Below are 22,362 nucleotides of genomic sequence, written 5' to 3'. Positions count from 1 at the left end.
GTGACAGAAGCAGCAGAGGAAAAGTGACATCCTTCCATTTTCAAGGTATTTTAAACATCTTGGGCAGTAGTTATTATTAAATTAATGTTTGAGGCCTAAAGTTTTCATGGGGTTTGCTAGTTTAATTTTTCATGTCACTGATATTTGTGTCGGTTACATTTTGTGCAGAATTTTTTCACTTCAGAGTCATAATGTATGAATTCAAATGTTACACAGGCTTCAGGACAGGTATTCACAAAGCGAAGGGCATCCACAGGCAAGTTTGAAAAATACTGATTATAAAGTTTATATCTTTGTTCAAATGACTTTGTATAGTTCATTGAACAGTAGAAGAAGCTATCTCAAATGTCAAGCTTGTCTACTTGGAGATGGGCAGAAGAGTTAAATATTTGGTCATACTTTTTCTGTGAAGGTAAAAGTTTGCCTTCAGGATGTGAATTAACATGATTTATAGTGATATTTAATGCTTATTGAGGTAGCAATCAAATGCCAAACTGTAATTGAAGCAGTTTTGTACTACATGCTGGATGTAAAGAAGAATCTGAAACGTTTTTGCCCCTCAAGAATTTATAATGTGTTTTAATATTTCTTTTTTTTTCTTTTTTTTCTTTTTTTTTTTTTAGCATAAGGCGGCATCAGGAAAGGAGAGCAATTTTAACTCCGATTTTAACAGATTTCACAGTTCGAATAACTGCAGCTCCTGCAATTATTTTTACAAAAATTGATGCTGCAGAGAATTTACACCCAGAGGTCAGTACAAAATGTGAAATACAATAGTGTAATTTTTAATGTGTTGATAATCTTACTATTGTACTGTTCCACCATTTTAAGGTCCAGGTCTTTTCAAATAAGAGATCACCAACTGAAAAAACAAAGACACGCATACACACACACTCACAAATCCACCTCTAATCACTAGCTGAAATGTTCTCTATCTGCTGGAGAAAGAATTTGCATGAAGGGTTCGATCTTAAAGGTAGCCTGTCCAGAGGTAGATAAGCCTGTTTGCAATTCAGACAGTGGGAATCCTTTAATGATTTCCAGCAATATTTTAATAAATATTTGTGATGGAAGGGTGTTGAGAAGAGGTGCTATAGTACAACATTACAGAACATTCTATTCACAAGCTTCACATAAAGAAGCCTCAAAGTGTAATCTTCTATAAGAAGAAAGTTGAGCAGAGTTCTTTTAGCCAGATTTTCAAGCCCACAAATTTCCACACAGCATCCATCCCCCAACTGTTACTGTGGGTACTTCAAGGTATTCCAGATTTAACAGTCACTTTAACCAGTGGGCTGTGGGTCAGCTTGTTAATGATTAGTCTGTGAAGAACGTTACACACAAAAGGTATTGGCTCACTTTTTGACATGAGTTTGTAGCTTAAGACTTAAAAAAGTTTTATGTAGTGGAAATATCAGAAAGTTTTTGTCAGCTCACAAGGAGCATTTCTCATAACAGCTGCCTCCTGGGAAAAGCAAAACTGGTACAAGAGCATAAAGAGTATTGGGTGTGAATTGCAACGTATAATAGGTGTACATTATTGGAAAATAATAGGTAATGGGTATAGAAAGAAAAAATTGACAGCTTCATGTTTTGTGTAAAGCATCATCACAAGGGCAGATAGAAAATTATTTAATGTAAAAACAAGTAGAAATCTTAGAGCATGGCTGGGATGCATAGAATTCATTCAATTAAAAAAAAAAAAAAAAAAAAGAAAAAACTCTCTGAGCTTTACTAATGCCTGTGTTCAAGAATTTCAATGTTCTTCATGCGTACATTCCTCTTGTTATCTGTTCCCTGGGTGACATTCACTGATGAAGAGAGAGGTTTAGTTAAGCTTTTGACGAGCTTGAACGTTGTGCAACCTTCTCATGAGAAGGGGCAGTACTTCTACTGATTAAGCAACCATTTTGCATTGGTTCTGGTTTTCATCTCTTTAGCACTTGCCAACAGTGGTGAAGAGCTTTTTATGTGCTAGATAACACCAAAAAAACAGTGGCCATCCAGTTAGCTCTGCCAAGTTATTAATAATGGTTTACAGACAAAGAGAAATCAATTAGGTTGGTTATCAGTGAGTTCCAACACATGATTTCATTATAAATCTATCAGAGTTTATGTTAAAAAAAAAAATATACATACTTTTCTTGGAAGGAAAGGAGAATTGTAGTCATTGCCAGGAAATGAAAAAGAAAGCCTGACAGTCTACTGTTTGATACTACCAAGAGATGGAAACAAGACCTCACACGTGAGATGCATTTCTTCCAAAATTTGTTTTAATAGTTATGCTGTTGAAAGCAAAGCAAAGAATGAGCTGCATCTTTTTTAGAAGCCACTTCCTCCTAAAAAGCCCTGATTGACTACAGCAGAGAATCACCATATAGTTATATAGGAACTGAAAATCATTTCCCAAATAGCTGTTATTTGGTATTTTCCTTTGAATTTCCACAGGAAATTTTGGTGTGTGGTCATTCTTTGGAGGTGAATATGACAACAAACCTGGATTTCTTCCTCAATGTGGCTCAAGTACAACTTCTTCAGCAGCTGGTACAAGCCAATATGGTTGGACTAGAACCTTCCAGTGGCACCACTGAGGTGGGTTTTCCCTGGTTTGCAGCTGGTTCTGTTAAAGCACTGTAGCTGTTTACATCATCTCGATAAAATTATATAGGTAAATGAAATATGTGTATTATTGTTATTTGTGTTTGGTCAGCTTTAAAGTGCATTCTAATCTTGTTTTAAGAAATAGGATATGTTATTTTAACAAAAATATTATTCAGTAAATTGGACTAAGGTGATTCTGCAGCATCTTATGTAAAGAGAGGATTGTCTTACGTAAAAGATGAAGGAAATAAACTTTGAAGTAGGTTTTTGAGGTTCTTTGGCATTTAATTTTAACTTCTATTGAAGCTTTGGCATCTTCTTATGAGTTCACTTGCTACAGTGTGTGCTTCACTAAAGCCAGTAAACTATGAAATTTTCATTGTGCCTGGTAACCACTGTCTTTTCTCAATCCACCTCTGATTGTGCTCATACTTCTTCAGTAAGAATGGTGATGGTTCCTTCATCTTCTGAAAAATTAATCTTTCCTTTTTTCTGGAATTTTATGGTGTTCAGCCGCTATGTCTTGAATTTGTCATTCTTCTTTATTTTCTGGAAGTTGATACCTTAGTTTGCACTACAGGCCAGTCACTGGTTGTGACAGACTTGGATGTTTAAATTATTAAACTTCTGGGCTGATAGAAAAAAGAAATATATAGGAGAAATGAAAGTGAAAACTTTGCTGTAAGAAGAAAAAAAATGTTTGTTTTTTTTTTCTCCAAAACCAGAAATCTAGTCAGGCTGACAACATTTCTTAAAGACAGTAGAATTTAATATGTGGCAAGGCACTAATTAATGGTTGTTGGACTTACTGAGAATTATTCACAACTAAGAAGAGGAGTTAGGGAAAGAGTTAAAGAGCAAGACACAATCAGCTCTTCCTTTCTGAGAATCTAGATAATGGGAGAGCTGAAGAAACTTTTCACCTTCTCTTCCTGAATCTCACAGATTCAGCATCCTTGTGAGTCTGGGTGGAAACAGGGATGCTCTAGAGCAGCCGAACTACTTATATTCTTCTCTCCTCACCCTGTCAAAACCCCACAAGTTGTTTGTATCCTGGTGATGTGGGCATCACATCATCCCCCACGCTCCTTTGTCTCTTCCCAAGGACAGAGGGAAATGAAGGGTATTGTTTCCTTACCATTTTGAAACATGAAAGCTCTAGAAAAGAAGTGCAGCGTATTTTTCTTTTCCTTGGATATTTTGCAGACACAGGGCCTCTTTTGGAGATGAACATGTTAAATAAGTATATGTGGGAATATCTTCAATAAATAATTTGTGAAGCCCTGTTTTCCCATTGTCGGTGGAATGGATAGAATCAGAAGATATGAATGGGTGCCAAGAATTTTAATTCTGAGCTGGCGCTGTGCAGAAGTGCTGCATGACTCATATGGACTGTACAAACTTAAAAGCAATTTACTACATAATTTCAGAAGTCTTTTTGTTGTCTGCATCCCAACATACTCATTTGTTCTTCATTGACATCTCTTTTGCATTATTGAGATCTCCTGTAATGAGTAATGGGAATATTTCTGGTTCAAGATGGTGTTTGTTTTCTCCTTAAGTTGTAGAATTATGTATTGATTCACTATCCTGAAAATGTAAAATCCAGTAGCTGGTTACCTTTTGTCCAGTTCTTTGTTCAGTGTTATGTAGTCTTATTCACCTATATGAAGCCACCCCACCCTCTATTATATGCTCATTTATTATTATCCTCATGTTTCTCCTTCAGTCATCAGAGGGAAACATACTACACGTTGTATGCTGGTTTTACCTCAATCTGGATCCTGCCTGTGGCTATTCATACTCCATACTTGCTAATTATGTCATTGCAAGAGTCAAAACATAAATTACGTTGGAAAATACCTCTGGAGACCATTCTTTTGCTCAAACAAACAATAAATATCAAAGCTAAGTCAGGCTTTTTAGCGCATTGTTCGGTTAAATCTTACTTTAATTTCCAGGAAGGAGGTTGCACTGCCCCTCTGAGTAAAGGTCCTGTGCTTATCTACGCTTGCTCTGGCAGGTTTTTTTTCTTTATAACCTTTCAGAATTTTGTTTGATACAACTTTTAACCATTGCCTCTCAAGATGGCTCTATACATCTCCCCAAGAACAGTCTGACTTCATCTCTTCATAACCTTGCTTTAGGTACCTGGAAACAGTAATTTGATATCCCCCCACCACGCTTACCCTTCTTTTCTTCCATCTGAACAAAACTAGCTCTCTCACTCTCTCCTCATAAATCCTGTGCTTTAACCTGTTACACCTCTTGATGATCCTCTGCCCACTGAAGTTTGTCAGTCTTTTTCTTCTCTTATTGACATCAAAGCTAGAGACAGTATTTTAGATGTGGACTCACAAATATCTAATAAAAGGAATTAATCTCACTTCTGATTTGCTGGCTGATCTGTTGTTAATGCTGCTCAGTAAGTGCTTAGCCTTCAACACCACAAGGGCATGCTGCCATCACATGCCCAACCTGTTGTCCACCAAGATCCTTCAATTAGATTGAAACTCAGATTATGAATGGAATTTTGTATGACAGTTACTTAAGGCAATATGTGTCTTTGCTTGGTTTTCTTTAGACACTCCCATTATTACTAATTAAGATAATAATCTTGATTGTGTGTCTTTCATGCAGGCAAGCCATTCAACCGCATTTAAAGATGTCATGTTTAACCTGTTTTCAGGAAGCCATTTTTACAGTATGAGCTCTAATTTGAAGGAAAAGTCAGTAGTGATGAATTGTATATTCATCTCATTGTATTTGTTTCCTGTTAGGCGGTTCAAACAGAATTATGTATACATGTATAGTTACAGTTTGCTTTTTAGCATACAAAGCTTAAGGTAGGATAGAATCATGGAATAGTTCATGTTGGAAGGGACCTACAGAGTTGATGTAGTGCAGGCATCTGCTCAAAACCGGCCTAATTAGATCAGGTTGCTCTAGGGCTTTGATCAAATATTGAATGCCTCCAAAGACAGAAATTAGACAACCTCTCTGGCAGCCTAGTTGACCAAGCAAATGATAAAAACAAACAAAACAACAACAAACCACCCTAATATCTAATTGAAGTTTCTTGTTTCCCACTTGTGTCCACTGCTTCCAGTTCTATCACTGGGCATCTCTTATTCTCTGACAAGGCTCTGGCACCGTCTACTCTATGGACTGTGATCAGGTAGTTGTATCCATGCCCATAGATGCCATCTGATTAAACTTTTTGTCATCTTCTGATTACATCATTTGACATCTTTTGTCTTGATTTTGCAGCTGTCTTGGTTGCCCTCTGTTGAACTCAGTTGATACTTTTCATGTACTGTGAGGACCAAAACTGGACACAGTATTCCATATGTGATCTCACGAGTGCTGAGTAAAGGGCAATAAATACTTCCCTCAATCTACCGACCATGCTTCTGCCAATACAGTCCAAGATGCTCGTGGCCACCTTTGCTGCTCAGACACATCACTGGCTCATGTCCACCATGACTGCTCTGCAACCAGCTTGTATCGTTGCTGAGGTTCTTCTTTCCTAGGTACAGGACTTCACATATCTCCTTATTTAATGTCCTCAGGTTCCTGTTTGGGTCATTCATCTACCCTTTCTAGGTCTCTGTGAATAGCAGCCCTGCCCTTGCACACATTCACTGCTTCCCATTAATCAGGACCCTCTGAGCTCAACCATTCAACTAGATTTTTACCCATCTAGTGGCTCACCTATCCAGGTAGTAATATCCAAACTTGGATACAAGAATATTGTGGAAGTTTTAAGACCATTGCCAAAGTTGAGGTAGATGACACGCACTGCTCTACTCTTGTCCACAGATCCAGCCATTTTATCATAGAAGATAATCAGGTAATCCGATAGGTAACTGCTTTGTGGATTTTGAGGAAAGGCAAAGCATGTCAGTCAGAAGAGTTGCTTTCTTCATCTTAGGTTTGTTGCTTAGCTGTGTTCATCTCATTTGATACTTAGCAATGCTTTACATTTTTTCAGAGCAGATACTTCCTACTGCTTGCAGTAATCATCCGAGCAAAAACAGTGAATGGATAGAGCTTGTCTCTTTTTCTGCTTCTCTCTAGCTCTCTTTCTGTTCTTCTCTGCTGATTCTTTCTCCAGCAACGTGAGAACTCAAGGGTGACAGCTGTGTGGGCTGATGACAGCTCTTCTAGCAAGCAGCCCTTTGAAGCTAACCAGTTTTCCAAAGAAAGACAACAAAATACTTGGGGATTCTGGGTATGATTTATGAGGCAAGGCGTGGATCATAAGAGTCAAATGCGTACACACCTTGACTGCAAGATGAATGTTCTGGAGCTGTGAAGCCACAAATATTTAAGAAGTGCAAACATCAAAGGTGAAGTAGAATCATCCAGAATTGTATAAAGAATTACAGAGATATACAAGGAGTTATATAATTAAAAATTTAAAGGAAACATTATTCATGACAGGGCAATAAATCAGCAGATTAAATACAATATAGGTAAATGTAAAGTGATGCAAGCAGAAAAACAAAGCCAAAAACACTATTGTCGCCTCAAAACAAGTTCTTCAACTTATTACACACATTTCTATGGAAGGATCAGGTAGAAGAGAAGAAAATATATGGAATGTGATCAACCCCAGCACAGATCACTACGTGAGTACCCTGATAACCACAAATCATTGAATTGCCCTTGTCCTCCTACTCTTCATTGACTTATATCCAGGTGAGGACCTTCTTCCTTATTCTATGGAAACTTAGTCAATTAGACATACACCTTGAATTGTGTTCTTGTTCCCAGCTAGCATGTTGCTTATCAATAGGGGAATCTTTTGTCTGCAGAACAGAATTTTCTCAGTTACCTGAAGCCACAATCTTACAATGTACTCTCTGTTTACAGTATTCCAAGTCTGATAAGACCCATCAAAATGGGGAGCAGGTTTGAAATCAGATACATGCTTATCTGTAGTGAGCTTGTTGCCTGATACAGTTCTGATTTTTCACCTGTCTTGCTCTTAAGTCACTTTCCAAAACATTTAGTTTGAAGTTCAGCTCAGTCAGCTGGCAATATGGCTGCTCCTCTGCTCTTCCTCTCCCCTCTGAAATTAATCTTGCTAGTAATAATACAGACATTTTCAGGTTTGGGGGTTTTTTTGTGATTTGCTGATTAATTTTTTATTAGTTACCAGCTTTGACATTTTGAGTTAAACCTGAAACATTTTCAGTGCAACTTAGAAATATGGATTTGCATTCTGTGCTTTATCTAGTTTATTTTACCTTGGATAAACAGCAAGAAATTATCAATAGTTAATGAATTATCTTGTAATAGTACTTCTGACAGTTACAATTATCTTGTAATTACTTCTCACAGTTACAATTATCTTGTAATTACTTCTCACACGTAACATAGTTACTTGTGAGAGGAAAGTCTACTGCTGATATGTTTTATTCAGTCCCTGAGGCCTCATCTGTGAAGGAACTTCAGAGAACCAGCAGCTCCTCTCCTTGTTGCACCTGACTGGGGCTGGTGCCTGGACAGCTTTTTCTGAAGTATCCAACCTGTTTCATTGGAGAGAAAGCAATCTTGTAATGGCTGAGTTTGTGGCTCTTCAAGACTTGAAGTGCTTGTTTGTTCTTTATTTTTAAATGAAAAAAAAAAAAATAAGAATCGTTCATGCAAGCAAGCTTAGCATATCTGAAAAAAACGCAGTGACAAAAAAGTTATATTCCTGAATATTCCTGTCCGTATTATTCTAGTGGAATTTCCAGTGTTTTATAATTAATACGTATTTGCTGATTTTAGTGTGTAAATGAGGATATACTAAGGAAAGGGATGGAAAGTTTTCAAAGAACTGGATTTAAGCAGATTGAAAGCAGGTGGCTATCCACATTGTATCACAATTTTGGCACACTGGTAGTTAAAAAGACCTATGCCACTGAAATTAATTCACCCCCAACAGATGTTTAGTACCATAAAGGGATGTGACCTACTTGACACCAGTCACTGCAAGGAAAATATTTTTTCTTCTCATGTTTTGCTTTAGGTACAACGGATATTACACGTGTGTCTCACACACTGAAGATAGAACTAATCTTCTTATCGAAATATTACATAAATGCACATTCAGCCCTGCTGTTCACCCAGCATAATTAATGTTGTATAGAGAAATGTAGGGTTCTCCAAGCATGTGTGGGTTCACTTAGCAGTGGACATTGCATTGAAAACAAAGTCATGTCCATTTCTAAGTCAAATTGAAAAAATCTTAAAGCTGTATAATTAAGTATTGTCTAAACATACTGGTAGTAAAAATCTTGCAGTAATCTCATGGGATATTAGTAATTTTTAAAATATCGTGGTTATAGAAAATGGATTTTTTGGATCCCTGCCTTTAGCCCAGGACTATATGTAGATATATGAATTTGAAGTGTAAAATTTCATATAATAATAATAATACATACTAGATTATTATAAACTTATGGATGGAGTTTTAAACAGTCAAGTAAGTAAGACTGGAAATACCCTGAGTTTACATCTGGCTGTTTTGATGTGTTAATAAACATTTGACCTGTGGAGTCAGGGAAGCAATTGTGGTGGGTCTTTTAAGGTTTTAGACAACTAAGAAATTTGTGTTTGTGCTTTTCTTCCCCCAGCCTCCTGTGGCAGCATGGTGGTCTAAATCTGAGTTTCAAATAAAATTAAGAATTTTAGGTTCAAGGCTTGGAAAGGCACTAATCCACTTAGCATTCAGTGCAACACAGAAAAGCTCATTATTTCTCATTATTTCTAGGAATAAATAACTTATGAGAATGTTGTTACATGTCATGTTGTGAGCAGTGATGTTATTTCTCTAAAGAGAAGGGGAAGAATGCAGTCGTTTCCTTTTCTTGTTGACTTGTAGCAAATCAGTAGTATTATAATGGGTACTTTTTCAGCACAAAATATTATACTTTTAACAGTTTCTGTCTGGTGGTATGTGCTAGGTAACATATAAAACATGCCTTGTACTAAGTACTTCACAATCTTTTGTGACAGTCAGTATATATCTGTAGTTCAGAGTATTCCTCTCCTTTATAATAGATATTTCTGTAATCTCTCAGCATTTGACAACATGACTAGAAGCTACTAGTGCAGGTTATCTCAAGTTTACCTTACTCTTCACAAAACGCACTGGTACTTGGAGCAAATGGGAAGAGAAGTTAACTGTATTACCACTCCAGTTAGGACAGTTACATTCTAATAATGTGTATTGCTAGATTAATGACATTTCTAATGCAGGTCCTCTTTGGTGAAAAGCAGGAGCATCAGATCATTTTCTCCCCTTAAAAAGTATGCAAACAGAAAATTATAAGAGTTTCTGTGCCTGGTAGGTTTGTGTTCCTACCAATAACTTCACAAACCTGAAAAATGTAGGTCCTGCTTTTAAAGACTCTCTGAAATATGGAAATAGAGCAGAAGTTGCATCCTGAAATTATTTTTTGTTATAGTCAACCAGACTTTCCTCGCATAAGTGACCATACCATTTTTCCTGGTTTTAGAAACATAGGTGCTACTTGATATCTGCTAGAGATGATCTCTTTGATTGCTTTTCAATTTTATGTTTTTACTATGTATACAAATTAATATTGAGCCTCAAATTAGGACAGTATTAAAATATTTCTATATCTTTACATTTGTTTGCTTTTGTTATTACTAGGAATCCGATGCAATTAATTCTTTGAGGCAGTCTTGAAAGCGGAATTTATAATTTTGTTTTTTAGGCTTCAAAGGGAAGAGCTCTCTTAGTTTTCCTCTTTTCTCTTTTGTCTGGAAACCATGTTTGAAATAGCAAACTATATTTTAAAGCTGGAAGAATAAAGAGAAAATACACTGGATATATACTGGCTTTGAATCTCATTGGAAAAAATGTTTTTCATATGTATTGAAGGAGAGGAATGGGAAAAATTGGGGGGAAAAAAGCAGCATGTGAGATGTGAAAAAACTTCACTCTCTTCCAAATATTTGACTAGATAAATCTTGAGGATTGTTGAACCACTATAAACATTGTTAATCTTAGTTAGGAAGCTTGATTTCACTCAAAGTTCTTGGTAAATAGAAGCAGTAAATAAGAGTCTTCCGCCTCAAAAATAAAATACATTGTGGTTCTCTGTTTTATGCTTTGCTTACATAAATATAGACAGTCATCAAAGTAGCAATCCCTTGTTTAAACTTTAAAGGTGTGATTTCCAAATGGACTGTATTTGGTGGTTTATAGGGCAATGTTGTAAAGATTAGTGTAGACAAAAATATTAAAGAAGTGATGATTTATAGGTAAATCTTTTTATTTCTTTAAGTGTTTTAAGGTTCTGTAAAGAGTTTCATGCCAGGTCTCCAGAGCTGTGTTTTTACTTATTATAAGCCCTAGCTTTATGCTTTTTTATAAATTCATCTTTGATGTACAGTAGACCTATTGTACTGACTTTATAAAGTATAGTCTATTATTGCAAAGAATATTGCTTTGATCTAGTTGACAGTTTTAAAGTAAGGACACATATGTGGTGTTTGATAAATTACCTGAGGGGCAAAGAATGTTGCTGCCTTTTCATAATTATTCAGTTCTTCAGAATTAATATATGCCAAATTCTTACAAGAAGAAGATATAATACCTGCACATGGAGAACAGAAACAGAAGTGCTAGGAAAAGAAATAAAAATATCAGAGTGAAATGCTGTTCATGTCCTGAGATGATAGGTGCAATGTTAATAAAAGAATTCTTAAAAGAATTCTTGGATATTCTGCTAAGAGTCTTCCCAATATAAATGATAACTAGTTTAACTGCTGATCAGTGATAGAACAGGTTAGTTCTGAAGGAGTTTATTTCTTAGTCTGGCAAATTCATCTCCTGGTGTCCATCACTTACCACCTGGAGATTTTGGCAAGAGAGCATCTATTTGTCATACTAGCATTTAGAAGTGCAAAATACAAGAACTCCACTTTGAGAAAGAAGTGAAATACAAACCAACACTCATCTTGGTCTGCCGCTGTCCAAGCAGACATGTGTGGATAACATATTGTACTGCAAGTCAGTGAATCTTACGCTCCTCAGTCGAAGATGGCCATTGATGTCATTACCAGTGGTTTTCTGTACAAAGGACTCCTCCATAAGCTTCAGAGTCAGACCAGACTTTTGGAAAAATATTGATTTCTACACAAATAATAACTTTGCTTAAATTTACCCTGAAGAATGTTCCTGTCTAATAACTCTACTTTGGAGGTTATTATGAATACAAAGCACAGTTGTAATTATCTTCTCTGAAGATCTTTCAAATGCTTCCTTTTTCTTCACAATATCTCTGCAAGTTTTATGGCTCTAGGAGAGAAATCAGTTACACTAGTGAACCACAAGATGCTTGTTTTTAAAATTCAATGCAAGTTAAACATCTGAAGTATTTTCCAGAAGATGTCATCTAAAGCTTTCACCCATCTTCTGTTTTCTGCTGCTTTATTTCCCCTATCCCCTCTATACTTATTTCTCATGTCACATACTCTTGTTTATTTTCTGTTAGCCCAAATCCACATTTCAGTAGGATACAAGTCCATACCAGTCCTGTACAATCTGAAATTCTGATAGGCAGCTAATATACTCATAAAAACCAGCATCAGCTATTTCTTGAAAGAATCATAGCCAGCCAAATTAATCATCTTTTCAATCTGTCATTCTTATTCAGAAGTTTTTGATTGCAGTGATGATTGCAGCACTCAACAATCAGTTGTTGCAAATACAGAAATATTTGCTCACAGCAGAAGTAGAAACCAAAAAATTGTCCCTGTTTTGGATACCTCTCAGACCACCTCTGCCTCTTTCTGGCATTCTATCATTTCTACCTGAGCAATGAAACAAAGCTTCCAGAGTTCTTCAGTGTACTTGGTGTTATTGTGTCTCTGTGTTGCTAGCCACTAGAATACAATAGATCCTGCACAAATTCTTCTCTCAAAACACATGAAAAAAAATCTTCTTGTTAAAGTTGAGGAGAAACTGTATTTAACAATTGAGTTGGTGAAGGATGGACATGGATGTAGTGGTAAAACGGTCACGCAAAGAATGACCTGGGGCAGAAATGGCTGGTTGGAATCTTTATTCATGACGGAGGTGTTCACACACTAAAGGTGTTAAAAGACCTGTAGATGAGGTTCTTAGGGACCTGGTCTAGAGGTGGACTTGGTAGTGCTAGGTTAATGGTTGAAATCCATGATTTTAAAAGCCTTTTCCAAGCAGAATTATTCTATGATTCTTTGTTTCAAGCATGATTTGCAGCCAGAGCTGATAGCCTATGGACAGAAGTAGTCATTCACCTGGGGGCAGTGTTGAACAAAAAGCAGAGAAACCTGGTGTGGGCAGATCTTCGTTTTCTTTCAGAAATTCAAGGCACAACCTGCTGGCTAATGTTTTCTGTGTTTGTAATGCCTGCTTCTAGGTATTTGACTTTTGAGCGCTCTGTGTAGGCTACCCACACACTGGCCTCTGCAGTGTTCATCAGCCTGCCAGATGAAATCTTGCTTCTAGACCTGGCTCTTGGCCAATCACTTGGAGTAAACCCCACCAGCAGATGTGACATGTTCCAGAAGGCTAACCTCCACGTTCTGATAAGTTGCAAAGACAACCACCAGCTTCCTGAATAAATTATATTAATACTGGGAGGAGGCAGAAGCAAAAGTTGTCATTTTACCACAAATTATTTTTGGAGTCTAACTAATGTAAAGATTGGATATTTCATAGCAAGCAGAATATTACTTGTAGTCATACCCATAACAGGAAAGGCTGGAGAAAGTACAGCTTCTATCTGCCAGATACCCAAACAAAATGAGCAAAGGCTTCGGTGAGTAATAAGCAATACACTAATGGCAGCAAACTAGTTTTTAACTGAAAGGTCTCCAAAAGGGAAAAGGCATAGAATACTCATCTGTAACAGCTGATTCCTTTCTAGCCTGGTTCAATCAAACTGTTACTGATTTGTCACATTAGGGACATAGCAGTAACATCTGCAGAAGACATAAGTCATCCTCTGTCATTGCAGATTAACAAACTATTTCTGATAAGTTATGATACCCTGTAATGTGCAGGCTCAGAAAGAGTATTCTGAAGAAGTATTTCTCTGTGCTTGCCTTATTTATACTTTTTCCCCTAAGCATCCACTTAGAGCTGCTGTCAGAGAGCAGGAGTCTAGAAGGACCTTTGCTCTGACCCAGCAGGACCATTCTTCTGTTCTCTTGTAGTTTGTTTCTGTTTCTGGCAATTTCTTCAGCCTTCTGTTGTTGCTATAACTTCACTATAAGATAAAGAGCATGATCAGCAGGAAGTATGTAGGAAAGTGCTATTACAATTGCATCACACATAAAATTTGAAAGAATGATAGTTAATGGAGTTTATAGCAGTCTTTCTTGCCTGTGGTATTTTAACAGAGCAATGGTACTGTATTTTTTTTTAAACAAACATTTTTTGTTTAAAAATAATAACAATCAGAAAACTGGTAAAACAGGTTCCAGATAATACTACTTAAGAAGCCAGACAGACAAAGTGTGAAGTTGCAGATGCACATGTTGCACAGATGTTGCGTTCACTGTTTAGTATCCTTATGGAAAGCTTGTGTAATTGGAAGTATTTTTAGTATGTTGAAACTCTGAGAAGTTGGCATCCTCATTTACAAGTTTATTTTGAAGAAGCTGTTTATTTTTCGTCTTTTGATTTCTGAAGTCTAAGGTAATCAGTGTTAGAGAGCCAAAACAGTCTCTGTTTCTGTCTTTTGTACAGGTCAGATGAATTTAGGTATGTCTTGATATCCAAGTGTGTTGGCACATAAGGAAGGTAATGTTGTGTGAAGATAGCTTCCTGAGGGTTTAAAGACTGTTTTCATAGTCCCATATCTTTGATATCCTGGACCATGAGATGGAGATTGGAGAATCACAAATGTATTACAGCTGGTTAATATATTTAATTTATTCATAAAATTGTTAGCAGCAACCTCATTACCTGGTGTCCTGGTTTTGGCCAGGATATAGTTTCCTAGTAGCTGGTATAGTGCTGTGTTTTGGATTTAGGATAAGAAGAATGCTGATAATACACTGATGATTTAGTTGCTGAGCAGTCGGAGACTTTTCACCTTCTCATACTGGCCTGCCATCGAGAAGGCTGGGGGTGCATAAGGAGCTGGGAGGGGACACAGCTGGGACAGCTGACCCCACCTGACCAAACGGATATTTTATACCATATGACATCTGCTGAGTATATAAAGCTGGGGCAAGAAGAATGAAAGGGGGAAAGTTTGGAGAGATTATGTTTGTCTTCCTGAATAACGGTTAGGTGTGATGGAGCCTGGCTCTCCTGAGCATCGCTGAACACCTGCCTGCCCATGTCAGGTGGTGAATGAATCCTTTGTTTTGCTTTGTTTGTATGTGCAACTTTTGCTTTTCTTATTAAACTGTCTTTATCTCAACCCATGAGTTATCTCACTTTTGCTCTTCCGAGTCTCTCCCCCATCCCTCTAAGAGGGAGTGAGTGAGCGGCTGTGTGGTGCTTAGTTGCCAGCCGGGCTTAAACCATGACATCTGGGATGTGCAGGCTGCATTTTTGCATGAATAATCAGTCAATGTATCTTCCTTTTTTAATTTTTTTAAATTTTTTTTTTAATCTTTTCATGATTGTACATTTAAAAGCATGAGGTATTGTAAAGCTTCTCATCAGGTTACAAAGTGTAAAGTTTAAGATAGCAGCCCTAAGAAACAATGTAAAAAGAAAGTAACAAAATTTGGATTGCTTAGATTTGAAGCAGTTTGAAGAAGCTTCTCAAGCAGCTTAACAACGGCTGTTCTCACTGTGTTTATTTTACGGCTCTGGAAATAATGTAATATTTCCAGAGAAATGTTTTCTCAGATGAGAAGAACTGCAGAAAGTTGTACTTCCTAAGCATATACCACAACTAGATCTCCCAAGTACCTCTAATTTGTGTCACCAGAGTGAATAGGTATCTCATGCTACCATTCCTGCCAAGCAGGGCCACTTCTCTGTGCTTTAAATCCAGATTATGCCTTGTACACCCTACATGAATTTGTAAAAGGGAATCGCTTCCATAACCTGAAAGCTCACAAAGTTTTGATATGGAGGAATGGCATTTCGCATCAATCTGAGTATTGTCCTTAGAATGTGAAAAAGGGAAATTAAGAACTAGGAAACAAAGGGAAATCTTTTTACTGTACGTATGTGTGATCTTTAGCTTCTATAGTAGAATTACTAGGAAAAAAAAAAAAATCCAAACTGTTTATTGCAACCAAAATTGCTGTATTGAAGAAATCTTCATGCTCCCATTCTGCAAATAGAAAATCAGAGTGAAAATATAGGGTATGTGGTCTCTCTTTGAGATACAGAACTAAGAACATTTTTATTTTACAATGAATTGTCTGTTTAAAAAGCATTCCGACTTACATAGTTCAGAAAGATCAATAAACATATGAAATAAGATAGATACTAAACTTAAAAGGTAAAGAATTCTTAGGATAGTAAAACCAGCTGGAAATGATTGATTCCTTTTTGCTAGGAAGGAAGTATTTTTTTCTGCTAATTTTTCATGTCCATAAGCACACAAACTATGTGGAAAAAAAAAATGGGATGGTAGGACAAGGGGCAGTGGGTACAAACTGGAACACAGGAGGTTCCACTTAAATATGAGAAGAAACTTCTTCTCAGTGAGGGTGACAGACACTGGAACAGGCTGCCCAGGGAGGTTGTGGAGTCTCCTACTCTGGAGACATTCCAAACCTGCCTGGACACATTCCGTGTAACCTCACCTAGGCGTTCCTGCTCCAGCAGGGGAATTGGACTGGATGATCTTTTGAGGTCCCTTCCAATCCATAACAGTCTGTGATTCTGTAGCCCTTACTGTGCTTGATTCAGGACCAATTTCTTTAACATTTGTCTTAATGTTTTCACTGACCATTTAATTTAAGGCAATAAGATGTTAATGGCTATCAAGATTTCACATAAAATATAGCTGGGGAGGAATTTACTCAAAACAGCAATCCATAAAACGTTAGAAAATTATAGGCATCTTTCCAAATCTTCTTTGCATGGACACTCCAAAGAATATTGCTTCAACATTATAATATATTTGGAATTGTTAATGAATGGAAAAATGTAAGGAAAAATACAACTATTTCATCTGAATACTGTGAAGCTTCATATCAATGGCATTTAGAGGCTTCCTGCTTTCTTCAAGTGTAATGCAAGTGCCATGCTGGAACACAGCTAATGGGAAAATACCTCATAGGGACTGTTGTTATTTTCTCGAAAAAACAAATTATAACAGCAAAATAAAAAATTGAAGGAAGAATAATTAATCTCTCAGGGTTTGAGGTTTTTTTTTTTCTTTTCTCTTCTGGTTCTTTTCTAAGTGTTTTAAGATGGAGCCTCATGGGACAGAACAACTTTTACCTGAGTTTCAGGTGCAAGTTAGGGTTCAATCCACCTTTTTTTCCGTTAGCCTACAGTACTTGATTATCTGAATCAAACCTCCTTTTCTCTGCTCTGTGAATTACATTTCTTTTGTCTCATACTACCATTAGGGGGAATAGGCTAAAAGACATTAACGTTCTGTCTAATGTCTTTATTACATACTCTGTCTAGCAATATTTTGAGAATAACTTGTGGATGTTATTTTTATTATCAATAACTTAAATATTATTTTACTTTCTTATCAGAATAAAATGCTTTTAATAACTAGATGGTACATAAAGTTAATTTAAAATTTTGCTGTTTCAGATCATTTAATATATTAACAAAAATCTGAAATATTCATTGCAGAGATAATAAAAGTATTGTTATAAAATAGGTCCAAAACTTAAACTGTTAAATTATAGAACATGTGCAAGAAATCAAATTGGTTCATTTAAAAAAAAAACAACATAGAAACTGTAACAATTATGATAGTTGTGCCATAAAAAACAAATATAGATGGCTGGTGAAGTGTAGGCAGGACAAAAATCAATAAAGACAACACGGTGGCTCAAACTGACCCTAAACAGAAGTGTGAGAGAACACGTGCTTGGACTTTCTCACACTGTGGACACTGAATGTGTCACAGTGGTGATTTGCTTAATCGTCTGATGAGGAGACGAAAGTTTGAGTACTGGGTCACACGATGTGTGACTGAGGGTTCTGCGCTCTTTGATCTTGACTAATCTGCTCCTTTGAGTCATCTAACGCTTGTCCACAGTGCAGTTTGCCGCTGAGGCAGCGTTACCTTTACATGGCACCGGTTACAGTTTCTTCCCTGCGTGCAGCATCACCTGCTTGGTAGTGAGGAAAACTTGATTCTTGACAGTAATTATAAACACATGGATTCTGCAATTCGCTTCATTTTAAAGTGGAATAATATGTTTTTTCTTAAAGGGAAAGCTGAGGAATAAAAGGAGGAAGGATAGTTGAAGCCAGTAAGGGGTTAAGTGAAGCAATAGTCAGGGGACAGTGAGCCGTCAGCTCGGATTTTGAATTTCCCTGTTTTATGTGCAGGAAGGATCCTCTCTTTTCTCCGGCATTGCTTCATGAGAAACAGTCTTTTTCAGGCATTTTAATCTATTTTTGGAAGTAAATAAAGCTAATATGATCACTCCGTATGTCAGTCTTTCTCAAATAATATGTAATGTTTTGTGTTCTCAGCCAAATTAGAAAGCAGAAGAACAGTAATATCTTAGTGAATAATAATAAGTATCAATGATGTAAATTAATTTTTTATCTGTTATGCGAAAATCAGAAATGGATGGTGAGAAACCAAAACAGGTGTTGCTGCTGAGGCAAAGCCATTACTCAATAGCTGGCAGTAGATGCTGTTTGGCCACTTGTGTGGCTTGTATGAACTGGGCGGTCAACTAGGGATAAATATGCTGCTTAATTTCCTACTGATTTTTTTTAAAGCCAGAATTTCACTTTGCTACTACTCTCTCTCTTAAGCAATGAGGCAGAGTTTTTCAGAATGTACTGCTATTAATCATATTCACTGCCTTCATACTCTTTGAATTTTTCTGACCAGCTGTAGTCTGTTTTCAAATTCAGGTAATGCTGCATCTGAGGCTGCCTAATAGAATGTTACATCCTATAACTCATGCCACAGATTTTGGCAGGAAACAAATGTGGATATTTTCTCAAAAGCTCATCTGCCTGTTCTAACAGAAATTCAAGGTCTTTTCATACTATTTGAAGAATGTCAAGAATACTTGTATGAATAAATTTTATTTTTATCAGTAGTGAGTTGTTTAAACATAAAAGAGAATAGCCTTCTATGTATATAAAACCAAATGGATGCAAAGATGTTCAAGAGGTCCAGGTTATTTCATTGGACAGAGTTCAGTGGAGTTTACCGTTTCCTCACAAATGAATTTGTATGAGTCTGAGTTGCAATCGTTTCCTGGGGCAATTTATAACCAATTGTACCCTAAGCAGGATTACCTATAGCCACTTTTTAGTTTAATAATTTTTATGACATTTTAAACTAAAAATATTCCAATCTATGATCAGAATTCTTTATTCATTAGACCTTAGTAAAAGAATGGCAGATTAATTGGTCTCATCTAAATCCTAAAATCTGTTTTCTGCAACACCCTTGTAAGATGGTGAATGTTTAATTGTAAGGTGGCATACGTTTCCTATTCCTGATCATGTTAAAGACCTGAAACTTTGAAACGTGAAAGGAAGTTATCTGAGTTAATTTGAATGATGGTGTGTTTTTTCTGAATACATAGTAACATGAAGATGTGTGTAAAATGTTAGCACATTTGAGATGTGTGTGCATAGAACTGATGGACAAAATTTACACCATGTATAACTTCTTTCTCTTGGTATAGGTTGTTCTACAAATTAAGTTTATCTACTTAGGTAGTAATCAGAATTACTAGATTGAATCCTTTAAATTGCATGAGCGTTCTTTTATGGCAAGAAAGATTCTAATAAAATACAAATATCTTGATGTCTAAAATCCACTTTATTTCCCTTGAGGTAGAAAAATTGTTGCTGACTTCATTTTTTTCCTTGTGGTTGCCTGGAGTTTTACATGTTGTACAATAAGTTAAAATTAATCTTTGTTTGCAATACAGTGGAATTTTCTTTCATATTATAGGTAGGACACCATTCTAGCAGAGCTGAAATTGTGCCTCATACAGAGTGTTCACACCTGAATGAAAGTCACAGGCCAAAGATAAACTAATCTTGAAAATCTGTAAATTATGCTCTTACTGTATAAAGGTAGTTTCTGACTATGGTGAATCTGAAACGGGTTTTCATTTAAATCTAGAAAAAATTAGTGATGACTCCTTCCTCTCTTAGGAAGGCAAAAAAGTATTTCCCCATCTTTGTTAAAAGTAGATGTAAGTTTTTTGCATTAGATTTGTACCTTATAGTTTCTTTTGAGCCAAGTTTTCTTTGTTTCTTTCACATGTTGACTTGTTAGTAGTTCAGATGAAGAAAAATAGACTATTTGTATTATTTTGGACAAATAGGCTATGTATTTTTTTTTGTTTGTCTGGTGATCTGGACATTATTTTGATTTCTGTAGTCTTTTAATGAAGTACTTAAAATTTGTGGAATGGATAAATCTTCTGAAACATAAATGACATTAATATGATAATTTTTACCATTGGGTGATTCTTGTCATACAATTTTAATGTGACCTTGTAGCTTGATAGTGTCAGGAAGGGTGCCAAAAGTATAACTTCTTGAGAATGCCAATAAAAACCCCTAGCTGGAATACTTGAATAATACTTACATCATTTTCCTGGTAGTTTTACCAGTACTTGGATTCCCACATAGCCACTTGTCGGATGTTTTCCTGAAAATAAAGTGAACTTTGGTTAGTTCAAAGACACTATCAAAATAAAGTCCTTGCCAGTATCTTGAGTCATGTCCATACCATGTTTCCATTGTTAGGAATCTTTGTCTCATCATTTGATTCTGTTGCCAAAACCAGCAGGGAGATAACTTTTTGAAGGGCTGTGCAGTACTCTTTGGTACTTCTATGAGCAAACATTTTCATTCTAGTAGAAATGTAGATGCAGTTCTTGTACTGGGAAAATGACTGTGATTTTACCAAGACGCTTCAAAGCAGGAATCCTGCTTTTCAACAAAGCAGAGATGAGGTGAGGGACTGGAGTAAATTCACACTGAAATAGGAAGTCTTAAGAAAGGGTCCATTTTGCAGATATGAAGTTAAAACACATGGGGATGACTCAGAAGGACATATGCACATATTTGGCTGTGCACACATCCAGAGAGGTTTCACAAAAACCTCGTATGACGAATGCTCTGAGTTGTGTGTTAACCTGGAGTTTTTAGAAATGCACAATTTAGTTTTATGCTTCCAATCTAAGATGGTTTTTAACATATTTTAAATTGCTTTAGAGGGTTTCATTCATCCCCCTGTAATGCTGTAAAAGTTGCATCCACAGTCACACCATGAAAATTTTGAGATGTCTGAATTTAAACCAGGTATTTTAAATGGAAGAATATAGTTTGAACTTTATACTTCAGTTGAGGTTACCAAAAGTAGACAATAATTCTCTGATATTAGTATCCTCACCCTGATCAGCAACATTGATTTATGGGATTATGTGGGCTTCTGAGCCTCTCCGAATCCCAACAATTCATTTTTGTTCTATGCCCTGCTTGCGGGGAAGTTCACTTGTCTCAGTAATCATAATTTTCCACTTGTCTTGAACCTTTCAGTGTTGCACTGGACTTTTGTTGGATGGGGCAGAGAATGTAATAGAGTTTATTCCTAGACACACAGTGTTCAGACTGAAAGGATAACAGGCAGACTAGCTGTATTTCATTTATTTCTGATATGTTTGATGTATTCTGCTGTCTACCACAAAAGTCGATATAGTAAAATTACAGGGAACTACATTTCACTACAGTGTCACCCTTGAGTGACAAGGCCCACAACATACATGCATAGGTTCTGTGGCTTCGATAAGTGTAAAATCCAGTATGGCTTGTATTCCCATTTAGATAGTAGTGGTATAAAGAGTTGTCACACTGACTTGCTTTGTAGAGTGTTTCTAATGAGTATGGAGGAGATTAAAGAACAGGACAATACTTTCTTTTTTTTTTTTTTTTTTTTACATTTATACAGCTAGCTTCACTCTGAGTTACTGGTTGCTATATCAAACGGTGAAATCATAGATTATGATTGTGATAAGATGTGAGTCATGCATATGATACTAATAACATCTACTGAATCAAATTCAGGTTTGCATCCTTTTCCAATTATTCTGAATTTATTTCTCCAGATAATTGGCCACCAGTATCTACCTAAAGAGAAGACATTGTAAATCTTTCAATGGTTTATACATAGTACGGAACTTTGGTGTTTCTGCTATACTCGTTATGGTTTTGCTTAATAACTTTGCATATGAGCAATTTATTTTCCTCAGTGGATATTTCTAAGCAGTATTTCCAACTTTTTAATTTCCACTGAGTCTGTACCTTCCCCCCAGTTACCTGTCACTCATTGCATGAACCAGGACTCAAAGCTTCATTCTTGACTTCTCCTAAGACTTGCGCTAATTTTAACTTTCTCCATCAAAGCACAGGAGTAATAGTGACATAGTATTCTCAGAAAAGAACAGTGACAACTATTTCAAATCATTGGAAAGTTGGTTAAAATAGAGAATCCATAAAACTGAAAATTGTTAGCTTTTCTGAATAAGGATCCTGCCTACAAGTTACATAAAACTCTTATTTGTCTGAAGAGCAGTGAGTCGTAGCTG

The 22,362-nt window shown here is 36.4% G+C and overlaps 1 protein-coding gene across 5 annotated transcripts in view; it reads left to right on the top strand.

Annotated features, from left to right (window-relative positions):
* The window catches only part of VPS13B (vacuolar protein sorting 13 homolog B), a 445,653-nt gene that overhangs the window by 296,389 nt on the left and 126,902 nt on the right, over window positions 1-22,362 (top strand). For all 5 annotated transcript variants that reach the window (XM_080340706.1, XM_080340704.1, XM_080340705.1 and 2 more), the window contains 2 exons: window positions 624-750; window positions 2,449-2,592. In XM_080340706.1, the coding sequence (XP_080196832.1) occupies window positions 624-750; window positions 2,449-2,592 (271 nt within the window). The remainder of the gene's footprint in view (window positions 1-623; window positions 751-2,448; window positions 2,593-22,362) is intronic.

This window comes from Nesoenas mayeri (genome assembly GCF_963082525.1).
Source record: "Nesoenas mayeri genome assembly, chromosome: 2".
NCBI lineage: Eukaryota > Metazoa > Chordata > Aves > Columbiformes > Columbidae > Nesoenas > Nesoenas mayeri.
This window is presented reverse-complemented; position numbering and strand designations above follow the sequence as displayed.